The following is a 21231-nucleotide window of genomic DNA, read 5'->3' as shown; positions in this document are numbered from 1 at the left end:
TTGAAGAGCAGATTGTTTGCATAGTAATATAGCAATGTTATTTTCTTGGGAAAATGTCAAATAAGACACAAAGGAATAATCACCATGAGAGTGTGGTGTGCCAACAGAGTTCAGATGAATCCATTACCAGAACATTTTGGAAGAAATACATTTGTGTATTTTTCCACAAAATGTAAACATATATCTACTAGTAAATTTTAATTTATTTCAGGAAATGAAGTGATAAAATAACCTGTTTTGTATGTCTCCTTGATTCATTTAAAAAATGAATATAAAAGCAAGGATGCAATGCTGAGGCTTTATAAGGCACTATTTAGATCACATTGGGAGTATTGTGAGCAGTTTTGGGCCCCATATGAGGAGGGATGTGATGCGTTGGAGAGGGTTCAGAGGAGATTTATGGAAATGATCCCAGAGATGATTGGGTTAACGTATGATGAATGTTTGACAGCTCTGGGCCTTTACACGCTGTAGTTTAAAACGATGAGCAGCAATCTCATAGAAACCTAAGATAGACACAAAGAGTTGGAGTAATTCAGCAGGACAGGCAGCATCACTGGAGAGAAGGAATGGGTGACTTTTCGGGCCGAGACCCTTCTTCAGACCTACCTAAATAGAAACCTACCATATAATGAAGGGCGTGAATAGAGTGAATGAAGAGAGGATGTTGTTCCACTAGTGGAAGAGTCTCGGACCAGAGGGCACAGCCTCAGAATAAAAGAATGTACCTTTAGAAAGGCGATGATAAGGAATTTCTTAGCCAGAGGGTGGTGAATTTGTGGAATTTATTGCTACAGACAACTGTGGAGGCCAAGTCAATGGATATTTTTAAAGTGGAGATTGACAGTTACTTGATTAGAAAGAGTGTCAAAGGTTACAGGGAGAAGGCAGGAGAATGGGGTTGAGAGGGAAATATAGATTAACCACGATTAACTAGCAGAGTAAACTCTTTGAGCCGAATGGCCTAATTCTGCACCTATGACTTATGAACATGAACATATTTTGTAACACACTGAGTCCTTATTATACAAAATCCAAAAAGCAAACAATTTTTACGAGATCATAATTAAAGACCCAATGATAAATCTTTGTATACTCCAAAGGACATGGGTAAAATGGTTAACTGTGACCTGTGCATCTGTCTCACAAATGAAACTGATGGTATGAAAGACCAAAAGAAGACCAAGAGGTTTTGGTCAGGATGGTTATCGGTAGGGGAGACAAACAAAAAAATAATACTGAATGGTGCTGGATAACATGTTCAGTTGGAATACATCCAAGTTGTTGGAAAATAAAACAAAGGTAAAAATAGCAAAAGCATTGGTCAGACCTATTAATGGGTATTTTAGAGGGGATTTAAGAGGGAAAACAGATGTTGTTAAATGGGGCAACTGTCTTACAGCACCAGAGACTCGTGTTCAATCCTAACTACGAGTGCTCTCAGTACGGAGTTTGTATGTTTCCTTGTGACCGTGTGGGTTTTATCCAGGTACTCCAGTTTCCTCCCACACTCCAAAGAAGTGCAGGTTTGTAGGTTAATTGGCTTCCCAATCTCCCAAATGTTCTAGGGGCCGGAGAACCTAGGGTGATGGAGGAACTGAAGGAAATCCACATTAGGCAGGAAATGGTTTTGGGTAGACTGATGGGACTGAAGGCTGATAAATCCCCAGGGCCTGATGGTCTGCATCCCAGGGTACTTAAAGAGGTGGTTCTAGAAATAGTGGAAGCATTGGAGATCATTTTTCAATGTTCTATAGATTCAGGATCAGTTCCTGTGGATTGGAGGATAGCAAATGTTATCCCACTTTTTAAGAAAGGAGGGAGAGAGAAAACGGGTAATTATAGACCAGTTAGTCTGACATCAGTGGTGGGGAAGATGCTGGAGTCAATTATAAAAGACGAAATTGCTGAGCATTTGGATAGCAGTAACAGGATCATTCCGAGTCAGCATGGTTTTACGAAGGGGAAATCATGCTTGACAAATCTACTGGAATTTTTTGAGGATGTAACTAGGAAAATTGACAGGGGAGTCAGTGAATGTGGTGTACCTCGACTTTCAGAAAGCCTTCGACAAGGTCCCACATAGGAGATTAGTGGGCAAAATTAGAGCACATGGTATTGGGGGTAGGGTACTGACATGGATAGAAAATTGGTTGACAGACAGAAAGCAAAGAGTGGGGATAAATGGGTCCCTTTCGGAATGGCAGGCAGTGACCAGTGGGGTACCGCAAGGTTCGGTGCTGGGACCCCAGCTATTTACGATATACATTAATGACTTAGATGAAGGGATTAAAAGTACCATTAGCAAATTTGCAGATGATACTAAGCTGGGGGGTAGTGTGAATTGTGAGGAAGATGCAATAAGGCTGCAGGGTGACTTGGACAGGTTGTGTGAGTGGGCGTATACATGGCAGATGCAGTTTAATGTAGATAAGTGTGAGGTTATTCACTTTGGAAGTAAGAATAGAAAGGCAGATTATTGTCTGAATGGTGTCAAGTTAGGAAGAGGGGATGTTCAACGAGATCTGGGTGTCCTAGTGCATCAGTCACTGAAAGGAAGCATGCAGGTACAGCAGGCAGTGAAGAAAGCCAATGGAATGTTGGCCTTCGTAACAAGAGGAGTTGAGTATAGGAGCAAAGAGGTCCTTCTACAGTTGTACCGGGCCCTGGTGAGACCGCACCTGGAGTACTGTGTGCAGTTTTGGTCTCCAAATTTGAGGAAGGATATTCTTGCTATTGAGGGCGTGCAGCGTAGGTTCACTAGGTTAATTCCCGGAATGGCGGGACTGTCGTATGTTGAAAGGCTGGAGCAATTAGGCTTGTATACACTGGAATTTAGAAGGATGAGGGGGGATCTTATTGAAACATATAAGATAATTAGGGGATTGGACACATTAGAGGCAGGAAACATGTTCCCAATGTTGGGGGAGTCCAGAACAAGGGGCCACAGTTTAAGAATAAGGGGTAGGCCATTTAGAACGGAGATGAGGAAGAACTTTTTCAGTCAGAGAGTGGTGAAGGTGTGGAATTCTCTGCCTCAGAAGGCAGTGGAGGCCAGTTCGTTGGATGCTTTCAAGAAAGAGCTGGCTAGAGCTCTTAAGGATAGCGGAGTGAGGGGGTATGGGGAGAAGGCAGGAACGGGGTACTGATTGAGAGTGATCAGCCATGATCGCATTGAAAGGCGGTGCTGGCTCGAAGGGCTGAATGGCCTACTCCTGCACCTATTGTCCATTGTCTATTGAAATGGATATGATTACATCAATTATAGAGCAAAAAGAGATGGTGAAAGATCGATGCTTTTATTCTTTGTGGTGGATCCTGTGGTGCTCTTAAAGGGCTAGTTTTGAAGGAGTTAGATATGGTGGATAACCAACCTTTAAAAAAGGGGAAATTAGTGTGAGGTATTTACACCGTTTGTATAGCTCTGTAATTGAGTAAATATTGAGTAAATATCTCGCTCCCTATTTGGTTATACAGGATCACGTAATATATATACATATCATGGTTACCTCATGGAGCACCCAGTATGGGTTTCATTTTGTTTATGAGTTATCTCTTTATTTCACAAAAGCTGTTCACTTGGGTGATGTTGTTTATTACACACCATAGATGTCAACCAAACTAAACAAAGAAAAACACCTACCCAATACACTGCCATTTCTTGCGAAAGAAAAGAGAGACATATTCTTTCTCAGACACTGGTGTTAAAGAGATGGTACAGTAATGGTCGGTCGTTGTACTATTTCATCGATAAACTGACTTTAATGGAGTCTTACACCAGGAGTGGAGTATATTGCAGCAAATTTAATGGAAAAAAGAATTGTAATAGGAAGAAACCTACTGCCTGCAGTTAAATTTCAACAAAAGAAAATACTTTGGACCAAAGAGCACTCTGTAATAATAATAATAATAATAATAATAATAATAATAATAATAATATGCCTTTATTGTCATTGTACGAACAGTAATTTTTTAGTTAAAGTGTCGTACTTTCAAACATTGCTGCCTTGGAATAAGCTATTTGAATAACATCATGGCAAGAAAGTGATAGAAGTTTGATGATGTCAAAACTCACCTCATAATGATCTCCTGGACATAAACGCGCAAAACCAATCAAACCTAGAAATTCATAGAGAAGAGGTAATTAGTTCAAATCATACAAGTGCTGGGCAATGTATATCACAATGTGCTATTTTTTTAACCAGAAACAAACTCATTGGGTCAAGCTGCATCTACAGAGGCAAAGAGATCACTGACATTGCAGGTTAGGGCAATGCAGGACTGAGAGTATATAGGAAAGACAGCAAATTAAAGAGGCGAGCAGAAAATGTGAAACAGGGAGTGGTTACAATATCTCTTTATTTCTTATGTCAATTACTCTTCACGGGAACAGAGATATATTGCTTCTTAAAGATATATTGCTTCTTAAAATTAAAATTCAACAAAAGAGAGGTTAATTGCCAAATGCTATGTAATCCTCAAGCAACAGAAAAAGAAAATAGTAATGACAACAGAAAAAAGACTCACAAGGCATGATAGGTCATTTACATATATCCAGTTGACTATTTTAGAAAGATGCAAGATCCATTTAATTCCAAGGAAGGTTTTTATTTAATTGATTTTAAAGTTACCTTTCATTCTGATGTGAAATTCGCCAAGAAGAATCTCCAGTGTTCTCTCTATCACACACATATCCTGCAGGAAGGAAAACAGAAGGATCCCATATTATTGATAATAGAATATACATGCCCCAGGTTGAGAGCTTCAAGTTCCTTGGCGTTAAAATTACCAATGATCTATCATCGATCAACCACGTTGATGCGTTAGCCAAGTAGGCACACCAACACCTCAACTTCCTTAGGATACTGAGGAAATTCGGCATGTCTCAAATGACTCTTACAAACTTCTACAGATGCACCATAGCAAGATTACTGTCAGATTGCTTCACAGCTTGGCTTTTGAACAGCTCTACCGAAGACCGCAAGAAATTGCAGAGAGTGGTAGTTTGAGCCCAGTCCATCACACAGACTAGACATCTCACCATTCACTCCATCTACACTTGATGGAAAACCAGCCAACATAATCAAACTCTCGCCCACCCCAGTCATTCCTGCTTCTCCCTGCTCCCATCCGGCAAAAAGTACAGAAGCTTGAAAGCACGTACCACCATACTCTTGAGCAGTTTCATCCCCTCTGTTAACAGGCTTCAAAATGGTCGTTCCATAAGCTAGGGTACTGACCAATTCACCATTCCCCCAATGTGGACATTGGACTTTGTCTATGAAACTATAAGCTTTTCACTGTACCTCAGTACACATGATAATAATAAACCTAAACCTAATGTTTATATCACAAAGTAGTTAGGTGACTCCCAGAATATCACGTGGCGGCGCCTAACGGCAGCGGCTGACTAGCAGTCTGTCCGTCTTTTTTTTGTTGAGTGTCGGTGTTGGGATGATTTTTATATATATTTTTTTGGTTGTGTATGTGTGGGAGGGGGTGGTGGTGTGTGGGGGGTGGGTGTGGGTGGGTGGGTGTGGGGAACTTTTCTCTTCCTCACGGCGCGGGGTGCGGCTCGGCTGCGGGGCCTAACATCCCCCGGTGCGGCTCGGCCGCTGGACTTTACATCCCCCGGTGCGGCTCGGCCGCTGGACTTACATCGCCCGGTGCAGCTCGGCTGCGGGGCTTAACACCGCCCGGTGCAACTCGGCTGCGGGACTTTACTTTACATCGCCCGGTGCAGCTCGGCTGCGGGGCTTAACACCGCCCGGTGCAGCTCGGCTGCGGGGCTTAACACCGCCCGGTGCAACTCGGCTGCGGGACTTTACTTTACATCGCCCGGTGCAGCTCGGCTGCGGGGCTTAACACCGCCCGGTGCAACTCGGCTGCGGGACTTAACACCGCCCGGTGCGGCTCGGCTGCGGGACTTAACACCGCCCGGTGCGGCTCGGCTGCGGGACTTTTCACCGCTGGTGCGGCTCGGCTGCGGGACTTAGCTGCGCAAGGCTTGGTCGCGGGCCTTTCATCGCCCGGTTCGGCCGCGAGACGTTTCAGCGCCCGGTGCGGGGACTGTGCGGGTCGGTCGGGGACGAGCTGTCTGTCCGTGGGCGTGGGGAAGAGAGGGGAAGTTTTGTTGCCTCCATCACAGTGAGGGGGTGTTTGGAGTCACTGTGATGGACGTTGGTGTTGGGGTTATGTGTCTTGTGTTCTTTTTTTTTTTCTATGACTGCTATGTAGTTTCGTTCGGTACTTCGGTACCGAACGACAAATAAAGCTCTGTTATACCTGTTATAGAAGACTATCAACCAAAATTTGAAATTAATTCAAATTTGGGCTGGTGACTAAGTAAAAAATTTTTAATGTCTTAAAGGAAGTGAGAGAAAATGGAGATGCAGTGAAGTTGGAATATACATTCCAGAGTATGGTGCTGAGGCAGATGAAAGCACTACCACTCATGATGGAGCAATTAAAATCAAATACGTGTCAGAGACTTGAATTGGATATGCGCAGAAACCTCAGCAAGTTTTAGGGCGAGAATAGTTTGCAGAGATAGGGAGGTACAAGACCATGAATCAGAAATAAAACTTTTGGCAATGCTGGACCTCACCTAACTCCTGCAACTCCACACATAAATGACCACATTGATTCTTCATGGGACCAATTCTTTCCCAAGTTACTTATACCACTATGATCTTCTCCCTAATCAAGAATGCAATAACCACTTTGTCTGTAGCATCTGTGTCTTGGAACATTGAGCTGCCGCCCTGCCCCTCTCTGAGACATGTTTCTGGTATAGCCATACTATTCCAGTTTGTGTACTCACCCGTGCCCTGTGCTTAGTCTATCATACCCTCTTCATTCCCTCTCTAAACCTTGCCTGTCCTGCTTGTTTTAACATTTATTTTTACCTCAATTTGCCATCTACTACACTATTGCTTCGAGTCTCACCCCGAAGCCAGACTAATTTAAGTCAACCCCCCCCCAACTCTCCCACCCAACCAAGCAGCACCAGCAAATCTCCCTACCTGGTTCCTCTCAAGTTCAGGGGCAACCATCCCTTTTATACGTTCCACTTGTCCATTGAGTCCAAGCATCCCCCCCTTATCTCTCGGTAACTTATTTTCTCTCACATGGCCATCAATTCACCTTTGACATTTTGCCACCTACATATAACGAGGGATGATTTACGGTTGCCAATTAACCTACCAGCATAACTTTGAGACATGTGAGGAAACAGGAGCACCTGAGGAAAAGGGAGAATGTGTAAACTCTGCACAGACATCCGTGGAGATCAGAGCTCAACCCAGGTCGCTGGTGCTGTGAGCATCAACTGCTGCAGCACTCTGTAACCTGAGCAGCTAGTAACTTTATGCCATTCACAAAAGCAAACTTTGAAATGTGAAATAGTCATTAGGATGTTTTGAAATGCATAGCGCCGTGTTCTCTTCGGAAGGAGACTATTCATTAATAATCTATTCTTTTGCAATGAGTATACTTTTTCAAATTATAACATTCCTCAGCAGACCAGATGTTAAAACATTCAGGCAAAACAATTACTATTGGTTGTGCAGAAATGCACATTTATCCAGGGCCCCAAACTGGAAAAGCTAAAAAAGTGGTCTCTGGTGTGCTGTCTTGCTTGTTTTAAAATAAAAACCTTCCTGGTCAGGTGGATTACTTCATATCAATTTATTTAAGTAGGGAAACTTATTGTCGTGCAAATTAAAATCTAACTATTAAAATGAAACATAATTGGTTTTGAATAAAATGAATAAGTAGGCATAATATTGGCATTGAACAATGTTTATTATTTGAAGCTATCACTCCTTTAAAGATTGCATTATAAAACATACAAAATAAATTGGAGACCATTGGGCCCCTTATGCCTGCTCTGCCATTTAATAAGATATGAACTCATGTGAGGAATACTGCACTAAGCCTAATTGCAGCCTGCCTCCACATCAGGTTTGCATCTAGAATTCTATGCAGATGGTCATCTGGGACTCCATTTATGACCTGTTCCATCTTCTTTGTTTCTCATCCATAAAGTTAAGCTAATGGGTATTGATGAAATTCACAAAGACTGATAGGGCAACAACATATGGTAGTACCTAAATCCTGTAAGATTGTTCAACTCAATGTGCTTTATAAAGTTATCCTTGCTATAAAACTACAGGTCCTCCCCGGTTTACGGCAGGATTCTGTTCCTGAGAACTGTTCATTATCCATATAGTCAGCAAGTCAGAAATGCAGCAAATTTTTAATAGAGCATTAGGCAACAAAGGGCAATGTATAATTAAACCAGGACATTTACAGTATATCAACCATTCAGATATTGCCGTGAACCCAGTTTTCATGGAAAAAGATGCCTGCGCCTCCCAGCAGCTGGCAAATCCATTTAGCCGGTCTTGCAAATGCTCCTTTATTTGTGCATGTCAGGCTTTTGTAACCTGAGGAGGAGCTATATGTGACAAGCCCTAAACCCACATCTCAACATGGCAGAAACGAAACACTTCACTACACTGGATTTACTTATTATGCCCAGTTTAACACCAACGAGGGTAGTCATTACAACTTGGCAGTTAACACCCAGAAAAGGATTATATCAACTTTCTTCATTTATGACCTGTTTCATCTTCTTTATTTCTCAAAGAGATTCACCATGCTGCTGAAAGCAAGATTTTCATTGTATCTGTACCTCTCTGTACCTGTACATAGGACATAGAATTGACTTGACTTGACTAAAATACTGTTACGTGATGCAATGGACATTATATATGACTGAATTCTCCAGAGTAGGCACTTGAATAAAATGTTTGTTGAATGGACAAATTCACAACCAGATGGATCATTTGACGATAATTCATAGATACCTATTTTTTTAACCACTTAGATTCTCAATTTCAATTTCTATATTTAGAAAGCAAAGATCTCACTTAATGAAACTCATTAACTAGTTCTTTCACATTCATTCACAAACAAAGAAAAAATATTTGCCCACTTTTCATTATTCTGATGAGGGGACTTTGGCTTGAAACATTAACTGTTTCTCTTTCCATAGCTGCTGCCTAATCAGCTGAGTGTTTCCAGCATTGTCTACTTTTATTTCAATGTGTCAGTAACTTATATGTCAGAATTTTAGCATTGGTGCTGAAAAAAAGTAAACTTTTTTAAATTGGTAACAGACCCTATCTTTCCTAAAAAGTCCCTATCTTTCCTAAAAAGCTTATTTTAAATAAGCATAATTGGAAAAAAAATCTTCAATCTAAAATTGAGAAACAGAATGTTTATTAATGCAATGTTTAATGCCACGACAGTCTGTAAATAAATAGATTAATTGGAATCTTTTTTAACCTGAGTCACATCTGCCAAATAACAATAGCAATAAATTTTAGAAGTACACAGATGGCATACCTCTGTACATAACCTGTAGTTCCTATTAATCTCCAGCAGTGTTTCCCGTGATCCTTTGGTGGAAGGTGTTACTGAGTAAGCTCTTCTCATGTTGTTTGCCCCATTGCGTAGACGCCATTGGATGAAGTAGGACTCGTATAATTCTTCTATCTGGATGATGGATGTGCACAACAGAATAGTTCACATGTATAAAATTCTATGAAAATACCCTCAAAGCACTGGGCATTTCTAAAAATCAAATTATTTCATTTTACGAAACGAATAGAATTTTATATCATTGAGTGAGGCCTTTAGTTGAATAAGATACAATTTTTTTGAAATAATTGTTCAATTAATCCCAATTCCCTTGACTTTAACCATTGCCATTTTATTTACTTTCCAATATATATTTAATATTCTTTTGAAAATTACTATTGAATCTACTTTCATCACCCTTTCATATAGTATATTCCAGATTGCAACAACTCACTGAGTAATACAATTCTTAGCTCCTCTGTATATAGGTGACCAAAGAGACCAACATTGGTTTGTGATGTGCAATTAACCCTTGCTTGGTTATCCCACGGCAAGGTCATATAAAACACAGTGGAAAGAAGAGGAGAATGAGCAACAAGAGATGAGAAGCAATCTGTGCAGAAAGTAAATTATAATAATCGTTCTGGGAAATAACCAGGTAGTTTGGATGGTACTCTGGTAAAAATGTGTTCACATATTGTTTGTCCTAAGGACATTGGTGATTTGAATTCATTGTACATCTCTAGTTTGCCTGAGGAAATTATGTGTGGTATGCTAATGTATTTTTGAGGATATTAAGAGTTGATTATGTTGCTGTCATAGTAAACGTACAGTGTCAGCAGGTTTTTCTTTGCATTATGAACAACCAAGTCAAAATATCTATTCTGGGCCATTCATATTTATCACTGAAAATTTGGGACTAAAGCTTCCATAGGCCAAGGGTTCCCAACCTGGGATAAATTTACCCCCAGAGGGTAAATTTCACCTACCATTATTGTTATTTGAACTTAAAATAATAATGTTAAAAACATTATTTTAAAATTTCCCCTTTGTCGGTTGCTTTAATATGGTAGAAGTGTAAACTCAAATTAATGACCGAAACAGGGTGGGGGTAAATTTACTTTCTAAAATTCGCCAGGGGTAAACGGGACGAAAAAGGTTGGGAACCCCTGCTTGAATAAAACTACTGTTGTAATACTTATATTTAACTTTAATGATATGAAAACTCCATTGCAAAAGGCCCAGCTTGAGCTGCCATGGTTTCCATTCTAATACTGCAAAAGCACAGGCTGTTCTTGGACATTGCAGAAATTCAATCCAGCAAAACATATCAAAATGTCATGGTCCTGTGTTTTAAACAAGTTTACAAAAAGCATAGATTTTACATTATGTGACCAATATAGTAAATTTTTCAAGGTTATGATGTTAATAAAAAACTGAAAATTATATTTAATACCATGTGATTGTATTCCAAGTGACCGTGCAACAAAAGCTTTAGCTTTCATATTTTAAAACGTTTCGCCTAACTTAATGAACGCAAATGACTTATGATTTATTAAGTTGAACCCACTGTCCTCATTTTACTTCACCAGAAATCTTGTGTAAAACAGTACTTAGGAGAAAGCCAAATGGTTTATCCAAAACAGCTGTTTTTATTATCCATGTGAAGCTATTTAAATTGCCTCCTTTTAATTAGGAGAAAAAACCCAATTCCATTATTGGCAATCTGCAAAATCTTACCCTGCTGATGTGAAATTCCAATTTCCTGACGTATCTCTCGGTAGTTCTAATTTGCTGAAATATAATAGTTTTCATTAGTGATCAAATAAATAATTATACCGATATCTGCAGAAATAATGTAATTTCTATGTTACACTGTTGATAAGCAAAAACTCTTCCATTCATTGCCCATCAATGTTGAACAAAATTGAATGCAGGCAATTTGATGTACAATTGGCAAGCAGCACCTACAATTTTCAAGCAAGTAACTGCTAAATAAACAAAGAGTTTTACACAATTTATCAAATGTTTTCAGTTTTCACACAGTTATTACTAGTAGCAGCTAAAGCAAGAGCACAGAAATATTTTAACATGGTAATTTGTATGGGACAGGAGATGTTGGATGCTTCTCCTATTTCCACAAAGAAATACTGCAGTTGCTAATAAGCGATGTTCAACTGCCTCCTGGAGTGGATTCTGCATCCACCAACCAAGGCCAGAGCTATATATTGCAGCTTCTATTTAAATCTCAATATTAGTTTGGTTTAGTTTTTTAGTTTAGAGACACAGCGCAGAAACAGCCCTTCGGCCCACCGAGTCCACACCAACCAGCGATCCACGCACATTAACACTACCCTACATACACTAGGGACAATTTACACATACAACAAACTCGGGACAATTTATATATACACCAAGCCAATTAACCTAAATACCTGTATGTTTTTGGAGTGTGGGAGGAAACCGAAGATTTCGGAGAAAACCCACGTGGTCACGGGGAGAACGTACAAACTCCATACAGACAGCACCCATAGTCGGGATCGAACCCGGGTCTCCGGCGCTGCAAGCACTGTAAGGCACCAACTCTACCGCTGTGCTACCGTGGCCGCTACGTTAGCTTCAGTTAAACTGAGCAGCTCCATCTGCCTTGTGGCCTATTCTATTTGGAGTCAAATGTTCTTCCCTACATGAATTGACAATGTGCTTACCTTATCTAGATCATATAAAAAAGCCTGAAATAATAAACACAAGAAATATGTATTAAGAGATGTTTCATTACATTAATTTCATTACAAGTAAATGTATTATTCCTTTCAGGAAACAAACTCACTTACGATCATGCATTACTGAATTTTCTTTTGACACATTAAAGATTACAACACAAAGCACAATGAAATGGAATGATTTGTGACAATGTTTTAATCTCCTACCCTATATTGTACTGTAGGCATTGCAGTATGTAACTTTTATGATCAAGAGGCTCAGAACCTCGATTGCATTCCAAGGTTATGAACTGGCTAATTCAGCATAAGGCAGTGGGTAATGGGGAGGATGGTCAAAAGAACCATCAGCGTTTAAAATTTATTAGTACCGTGCATGTGCATGCTCAATTTGGTAAAATGATTACCAAGGGGCCTGCAATCTTCCTACCTCCTTACCCTACACGTGCCGTGTCATGATACGGCATGGCAATGGGTAGCCTTCTCAATCAGTTATGGACTGCAGCCAGGTACACAAAATAATATGTTTTATCTCTCTAAAATGTAACAAGCAAATTTGTTGCAAGGCACATTTATTTCTTCCCTCCCCCTCCTTTTCCCCTCCTTTCCACCCTCATCCAGAACTAGGGGCCACAGTCTAAGAATAAAGGGGAGGCCGGGGTGGGAGCTGCTTTACGTCCTCGTCGTCCACCCTGGGTAGTTCTATGGAGCTGGCAAAATATGCAGCAAAGCGCCAACTACGGTACTCTGAAGCACCAATTGCCACCTTTGATTGTTGTAGTTGACATACGAAAGAAAGAAGGGGAGGCCATTTAAAACTGAGGTGAGAAGAAACTTTTTCACCCAGAGACTTGTGAATTTGTGGTATTCTCTGCCACAGAAGGCAGTGGAGGCCAATTCACTGGATGAATTTAAAAGAGAGTTAGAAAGAGCTCCAGAGGCTAGTGTACGGTAGCGCAGCGGTAGAGTTGCTGCTTTACAGCGAATGCAGCGCCGGAGACTCAGGTTCGATCCTGACTACGGGTGCTGCACTGTAAGGAGTTTGTACGTTCTCCCCGTGACCTGCGTGGGTTTTCTCCGAGATCTTCGGTTTCCTCCCACACTCCAAAGACGTACAGGTATGTAGGTTAATTGGCTGGGTAAATGTAAAAAATTGTCCCTAGTGGGTGTAGGATAGTGTTAATGTACGGGGATCACTGGGCGGCACGGACTTGGAGGGCCTAAAAGGCCTGTTTCCGGCTGTATATATATGATGATGATATGATGAATCAAGGGATATGGGGAGAAGGCAGGCACAGATTACTAATTTTGGATGATCAGCCATGTTCACGATGAATGGCGGTGCTGGCTCGAAGGGCCAAATGGCCTCCTCCTGCACCTATTTTATATGTTTCTATGTTTCTATTCCTACCTGTGGCTTCACAATTTGCACCTTCTTCTTTCCTTATCTCACATCTTTTGTCTTTCCGTCTCTGGCTTTTGTCCAACCATCCGTCCATTACAGCCAACCCCCACCCACCCCCCACCCCCCACCCCCTCAACTGCATCTACCTATCACTCTGTGATATGAGTCTGAAGAAGGGTCTCGACCTGAAACGTCACCCATTCCTTCTCTCCAGAGATACTGCCAGTCCCGCTGAGTTACTCCAGCATTTTGTGTCGGCCTTCTTGATATTAGTTTGATATTAGTTTCCTGAAACCATCATGAGAATAATTTCCGAAACCAAAATGACGGAAAGGTACAAGCTGTGCTTCGCAAAAGCCATTGTCAAAGAATCGTAATTTTGTTAACATACCAATCTGGAGTTTCTCTTCATGTCTTTCTGTTGCATGGTCAGCAAATCTAACTCATTCTGGCGTGATTCTAGATAGTTGCTGTAAAAAAATTATGCAACTATTAATCCACTGAAATGTAACATTTTCAATTTTGGTTAGTTTTGAGACACAGCGCGGAAACAGGCCCTTCAGCCAAGACCGCACCGACCGTACATTAACATTGCCCTACACACATTAGGGATCATTTTTACATTCGTACCAAGCCAATTAGCTTACAAACCTGTACGTCTTTGGAGTGTGGGAAAAAAACGAAGATCTCGGAGAAAACCCATGCAATCATGGGGAGAATGAACAAACTCCATTCAGGCAGCACCCATAGTCGGGATTGAACCCATGTCTCTGGCACTGAAAGCAACTGTAAGGCAGTAATTCTGACGCTGCGCCACCGTGCCGCCCATGATGCTGTTTATGAAACGAGGATGCATTTCTTCTGCCTCATGGAGTTAACCTCTGTATTAGTAGAAGGTTAGAACTGCACAAGTAAGTTCCAGAAAGTAATGGTTCCTATAAAAGGTGCAAACGTCAAATTTTGAGCAGGGAGAAGAATTTGCATTGGCCCTTTAAGATCATATGTTAAAAGTCTTAGCCACAGTTGCTCAGTTACCAGATTAGTTAAAGTTCAAATCTTCCATCACAGTGAGGAGGGGACTGGAGGAGACTCACTGTGATGGATGTTTCCTTTTTTTGTGTGTTGGTTGGGGTTGTGTAACTTGCTTGTTTTATTGCTTTTATTATTGGACTGTGGGTGACCAAATTTCGTCAAAAAAACTTGTTTTTTGGATGACAAATAAAGATATCTTGAATCTTGAATGTTATATTTTCTGATTTTGTGAAAAGTGTCTACTTGGTAAAGTAAACAGTCCACTCGGTTGTGTCAGAAGGCTATGGATTCAGGACACCCTCCTGAATTGAATCTATAGGGATAACGTAAGGTAGTACTGAGAAAGTTGCCTTTTGGGTGAAATGTTAAGCTAAAGTAGATGTAAAAGATCCATGTCCAAGAACAGTGCAGCACAGGTTGAGGCCCATAGGCCCATAATGTCTGTAACAAACATGATCCACTGAGGTAATTTAGCCAAGAAACAGTCTCATTATCAACATTTATTCCTCAACTATCATCATCAAAACGGTTAATTGATTATTATCTCATTGCATCTTGGGAGATAATGCAGGTGTCACATTTTCTATATTTATAATAATGGCTACACTTCCCAGAATATATTTTAAGCCATTTTACAATTCTTGGTTGATATTTTTGTTGACATTTACATATTTGATGCTGTCAATCTGGCTGCAATGTACCCAAAGAGTACCTTAACAATAACCTGCTTGCAATAATTGTCCAGTATTTCCCATTCTCAAAGGCATCCATCCCATTCTGAAGAAGGGTCTCGACCCGAAACATCACCCATTCCTTCTATTCAGAGATGCTGCCTGTCCCGCTGAGTTATTCCAGCATTTTGTGTCTTTCATCCCATTCCTTTCTACTCCTACAATACTTTGCACTCTGCAATTCAGTTAAAACTGGTATTCAAGGCAGCACAATCTGTCTTGGTGTTCTCAGTGTTCTCAGTGTCCCCTCATCTGAAAACATTGTTACCATCTTCTAAGCACCATCCATTCTACTGCTCAGCTTGCGTGTTTCACTCCCATTCAATCCTAGGGCATTTAGGCTAAAACAGGTCTCATTATCCTCTTCATGTCTCTCTTGTCTATTGTCGGGGATTGGAGACAGCTTTTAGTCATAATCCACTGTAGGGAGAATTTCAGGAGATTTGCCAGATATATTATGCAGGGAGGTGTCGAGAAGAACTAGGGAGAGAGGAGTTTAGTATTTACAGACATTGATCAGCAAAGATTGATGTAAAGACTGTATTTCCAAATTTTACTTGGGCAGTAATAATTGACATGAGGTGATTATTAATCTGAAAAGTTAACACTTTAGCTAATTTTACCAGATTACACTAAAGTGAGGATAGTTTAACAATGCTGAATTGAGTAACTAGCACATTAAATAAAGATTCTTACTTTAGGCCTTTCCGCAATGACTTGCATATTTTCTCCACACGAATTGGCTGTGGCTCCAAGCTGCTGGAGTTTTTTTGTGAGGTTACAAGCCTCTTTGTGGATTTTACTGAGGAGACTCTTGACATTGGAGAACTTCTACTGACAAAAGAACCTCTGCAAAAGAAAATAATGGCATTGGTAAATCGCAGTGATTTAACAAGGTTCTTTTAAATATCATTAGTTTTCATACTGTAACAATCTCACATGTCCAGAATATTAACAAGGAAGAAATACTGCTTGATCAGCATAATCCTTCTTCCATAATCAGATGCCTTGGAAGGTTCCTCCAAGGCTTTGTAAAATAAAATGATGTCTAACATAAAAATAATGTTAGCTTATTTTAATTTTTTTTCATATGGACATTAATGGTAAAAAACAAAGTTTATTGTTCATTCCTATTTGCCAGAGACATGCCTCAGCCACTCGTCTAGACAAGTGGTAACTGCCATCATCCTCCCGGCAGCATGTCATTTGAAAGTGGAGGAATGGTTTTGAGGAACCAGGAAAAAAAGTCACTCTTCCCAGATGTACACTAAGTTTCTGATTAATGGTGACTTCCAGGCTGCTCACTTCTGGGGAGTTGGTAATGGTAATGTCATCTGTATAGTTGGCAAGATTATTTTTCTGGCTTTGGCACTTGTGTGGTTTAAATGTCACTTACCATCCATCAGCCCATGTCTGAATGTTATCCGTACCTTTCCAATCTCAGTCATGAAATTACAGAATGTGTAACTACAAAAAAAAAAGTGTTTTTTGCTGTGTCCTGCAGGCAAACAATCAACAGCTTTAACCTGATTGAATTTGACAGATAATATTTTTTGCTTTTATTTTTCCCAATTAAGTGAAATGGGTACAAATTACAACACGCCAGTTTTTGAGTCTTTGCCCAAATCTGTTAAGTTTTAAAAAATGAAATGGAGATAATATTTTGTTTTCTCTATCTGCTTGGACTAAATCATTTAAATGTCCCTTCTTACCTCTCTCCTCTTATCTCCAGTCAGAACTCTCTTCCTTCTCTGCGATATTCATTCCATCACACTTATTTTCAACCAAATTATTTTGATGAAACAGCACTATTTTCGTAGTAAAAATGATCATAGAATGGCATAGCTACATCAATTTAAAAGTATGGTTGGGAGTGTGAGGAGCCTCAGTCAATCCACCTATAAAATCAGTCTGAAGAAGAGTCTCGACCCGAAACGTCACCCATTCCTTCTCTCCTGAGATGCTGCCTGACCCGCTGAGTTACTCCAGCATTTTGTGTCTACCACCTATAAAATATATTTGCTTCACAAAGTTGTGCAAGTCACCTTTACACATTACATCATAAGGATAAAAGTGTATAATTTATTTATTGCCTTACAAAAGAAACCACTAATGCTACCCAACTGTAACATTTTGACTCATACTAGTTAAGTTTTGGATTAAGTATCAGCATTGACATTTTCAACAATCAATAGGAAATTAAATTTGGAAGAAATTTTAGTGCCATTGCACTGTATATTGCATCTGCTGAATGCCAAGAAACAAGTCCCAAACTTAATATATCCACTTCATAAAATTTATTGAGTACATATATTTCTTTTACATATCCTAAAAATGATCTTGATTATTTATTAATCCAAAGCAGTAATCTATCAACTATTGAACTAATCCATCTTTCTTATTGTTTTTATGATGCCATCCAGCCCCCTTAATCAAATTGCCACATATTATTAATCATTTTTGTTTCCATTTTGCACTTTCCAATTCCTTTCCTGTCTGTCTTCATCTTATTCTTCACTGATGTGGCAAACTTGGATAGAATCCCCAAATATAACATAATGAACCAAGACATTTTCTAAATATGTGAACATAAGAATTGAATGTTATGCAAGTATGTTTTAATGCCCTGAATTCCTCTAATGTTTATCATTTTTCACAGTTGACATTTAACAGAATGCAATTTGTGGATCTTATATCCGATTGGAACCAGATGCATATTTTGAACACAGTAAAGGAAACTAAGAACCCAAATGGATACATTTCAAACTCGTGAATCATTTCTTTAAGGTCAGGAGTCTCTGCATCACATCCAAAAATTCCCCAACAATTTTATAATTTCTTAATAAACCTTCTGAGAAAAAAAGCCTCATAAATCTCATGCTCTGTTGATATGTTCCTGTTTGAAAATAAAATCTGTGCATCTATGCAGAATATCAAATGTAATAATAAACGTTAGAGAAATTCAGGAATTTATAAAAACAAGTATAAGTAAACAAACTTGTTTTTCAGAATCAAAAGTTTTATAAACTGGATTGTCCTTTGGCTCTTACATTTATCACCCCAGTGTTGTAACTATTTTTCTGGCAGTGTCCAAAAAAATTATTCTCCCACATGAATGGTAGCAATCTCTCACCCAAATTTATTTAAATTTACTGGAGATATATTGACTACATTGCATTATGGAGCAGAAGGTTGAAAAAAATAATAAAATCTGCCAACTGATCACATAGTTGCAATTTCCCACATATCTCCACTTACTGAATATAAAGACCATGGAGTCCAAATGAATTGCATGTGGATACGTACAGTAACAAGGCTCTGTGGAATGGACCTTGGCTGGTTGCTTTCAGAACCATGAGGAGCTACTTTCTGAAGAGCACAATGTGCAAAGATTTGTTCACCAGTGGCACAATTCCCAATCCTTCAACACGGCTATGCATAGTTACCACATTTTATTATAAGAGTTGCTTGAGAAGTATGAACTTAGCTAACTGGAACTGTTAAAGCACCAGTTCTTAACTGCAATTACAACCTCCACTAGAAAGGATGAAATGGATTGCCTGAAAAAGAAGTGGCAGATGGGAATGGAACAGATGCCCTCTGATTTCAGACAATCAATAAGGCATTGGAGCAGCAAAAGTGGATACCTAGCAAAACCACAAATGTAATTGTGCATGTCCAAAGGAAGAAGATGGCCTTACTTTGAACACATCACATTAAATTCATTTGTACAGATTTCATTGCTGACTTTAGGTGTTCAGCTCAGCTTGAGCCTTTAATTTTGACTTGAGCAGGTCTTCATCATCAGGTTAATTGTTAATTGTTAGCTGTTTTTTTTCTATTTGAGGTCCATTCATACATTATGAACACTTATGGCAAGATGCTATTCATTGACTACAGCTCAGCCTTCAAAACCACAGTACTAAATAAGCTCAGTCAAAAGATCTGAACCTTGACTTTGGAGCCTCTTGTGAAACTGGATTCTGGACTTCTTATCTGGCAGACCAGTTAGTTATAATTGGTCATAACATTTCTTCCACCTTAACCAGCAATGTTGCTCCTCAGGTTTGTGTGCCCAGTTTCCACTTCCACTCCTTATGCACCTATGACTTTGGGGCCAAAGACAGCCACAACATGATCTTTAAGTTTAATGATGATATCACTGTTGTCAGCTGGATCAACAACAACAATTAAGTGATCCACAGGAAAGAGATCGAGAACTTTCCATCATGGTGTAAGGCCTCGTCCTTAACGTCAAGAGTTACTTGTAGACCTAAGGAAGTGAGGGAATGAACTCTGTCCTCACCAACTGAGTTGCTGTAGAGATGGTCAATGCCTTCAAGTTCCTAAGCATCCATATAACCGGCAATCTAATCTGGTCCCTTCACAGTGATGTGGTGATCAAGAAAGCACATTGGCATATTTACTTTCTTAAATGTCTGAGAAGGTTGGGCATGTTCACTGAGATTCTCATGATCTTCCACAGATGAAAGTATTCTGAAAGGATGCATCTCAGCCTTGTATGGCAACTGCTCTGCTCTTGACAGCCTGTGAGTGGTGAACACAGCCCAATTCATCACAGGCTCATCACTTTCCTTCACCCAGACTATCTTCATGGTGCATTGCAACAGGAAGGCTGGACATATCATCAAGGATGCCTGCCACTGTGGCAATTCCCTTTTCTCTCTTTTACCTTCTGGGAGAAGATACAGGAACTTGAAAGGTTAGATATCCATATTTAAGAACATCTTCTTCCCATTGCTATCTGACTCCTGATCCAATCACCTCTTTCACTCGACACCCCCAGAGATGCTGCCATATACTCTCACTCTGAACTCCACCTCATTTGGTCATTCCATTATAGTACTTTAATATTCTTTTGCACTTCGGCTGTATCTGTGCTCTTCATTGTCATCATTTTTATCATTATGGTATGTGTGCTGTTTACTCTGTAAGCTTCATGTGAACATGGAAATTCATTGCACCCTGGTGTATATGACAATAAACTAATCTGAGAATTTTCCGAATTCCCGGAAGCCAAACCAAACATGTCTGGCATGCCAATTGGCAGCTTCCAGTTATGCATCAAGGGTGCACCAAAGTGCCTTTCTTGTTTTGCAATGATTTTGTGCTTTAAGCTATTCCACAGCTCACAATATGCAGGCATCTTGTTTTTGAACTTCTTTGCTCATGATATTAGGGTGACTCAGTGGTGCTGTACATAGTGCAGCTGTCTCACAGTTCCAGTGACCTGGATTTGATTCTGATCTCCAGTGCTGTCTGTGTTCAGTTTGTACACTCTCCCTGTGAATGGCTCAGTTTCCTCTGGAGGCTCCTGTTTCCTCCCACATCCCAAAGATATGTTGATTGTTGGGTTAATTAGCTAGTGTAAATTACTCCTGATGTTGATGGCTGAGATGAACGAACCAAAAAGGTGTTCATGTGAGAGGAGAGTTTGCAATGAAATAAGTGGGGAAATAGATTTGACAGCACTGCTCTGCGAACCAGCATAGGAGTGATGGGCCAAATGCCCTCCTTTACATATGTTAAAAGGAAACTTTTAGAAGCATCAGAAATGTTTATCACTTTGATAAAACATTTCCACTTGCAGGCTGCCATTCCTGATTAATCTGCAAAAAAGATTGATAAATCCTCAAAGATAGGCACAAAATCTAGGAACTCCCTGTTGTTGATACCCTGTTGTTTGCTGATGACAATCTTGAATTTAAGGTGTTGCTAGATAGGGAATTGATATTGACCAGCAAGTTAATACAGATAACATTATAATATTTCCTTGGAGATAGCTGGAGAGTAGTGATACCCTGTTGTTTGCTAATGACAATATGGAATTTGAGATGTTGTTAGATTAGGAATTAATGTCGACCAGCAAGTTAAGGCAGATAACATTGCAATA

General features: G+C 39.9%; 1 protein-coding gene across 5 annotated transcripts in view; it reads right to left on the bottom strand.

The window, feature by feature from the left end:
• ripor3 (RIPOR family member 3) overlaps positions 1–21231 on the bottom strand; it is a 104970-nt gene that overhangs the window by 38534 nt on the left and 45205 nt on the right. For all 5 annotated transcript variants that reach the window (XR_013548761.1, XM_078419339.1, XM_078419340.1 and 2 more), the window contains 7 exons: positions 16014–16166; positions 13946–14024; positions 12138–12161; positions 11170–11223; positions 9415–9564; positions 4632–4695; positions 4076–4119 (listed from right to left, as the gene is read on the bottom strand). Coding sequence is in view for 4 of the 5 variants with exons in the window: in XM_078419339.1 (XP_078275465.1) it covers positions 4076–4119; positions 4632–4695; positions 9415–9564; positions 11170–11223; positions 12138–12161; positions 13946–14024; positions 16014–16166 (568 nt within the window). In the remaining variant the exon portion in view is untranslated. The remainder of the gene's footprint in view (positions 1–4075; positions 4120–4631; positions 4696–9414; positions 9565–11169; positions 11224–12137; positions 12162–13945; positions 14025–16013; positions 16167–21231) is intronic.

Source organism: Rhinoraja longicauda, chromosome 22, assembly GCF_053455715.1.
Source record: "Rhinoraja longicauda isolate Sanriku21f chromosome 22, sRhiLon1.1, whole genome shotgun sequence".
NCBI lineage: Eukaryota > Metazoa > Chordata > Chondrichthyes > Rajiformes > Arhynchobatidae > Rhinoraja > Rhinoraja longicauda.
This window is presented reverse-complemented; position numbering and strand designations above follow the sequence as displayed.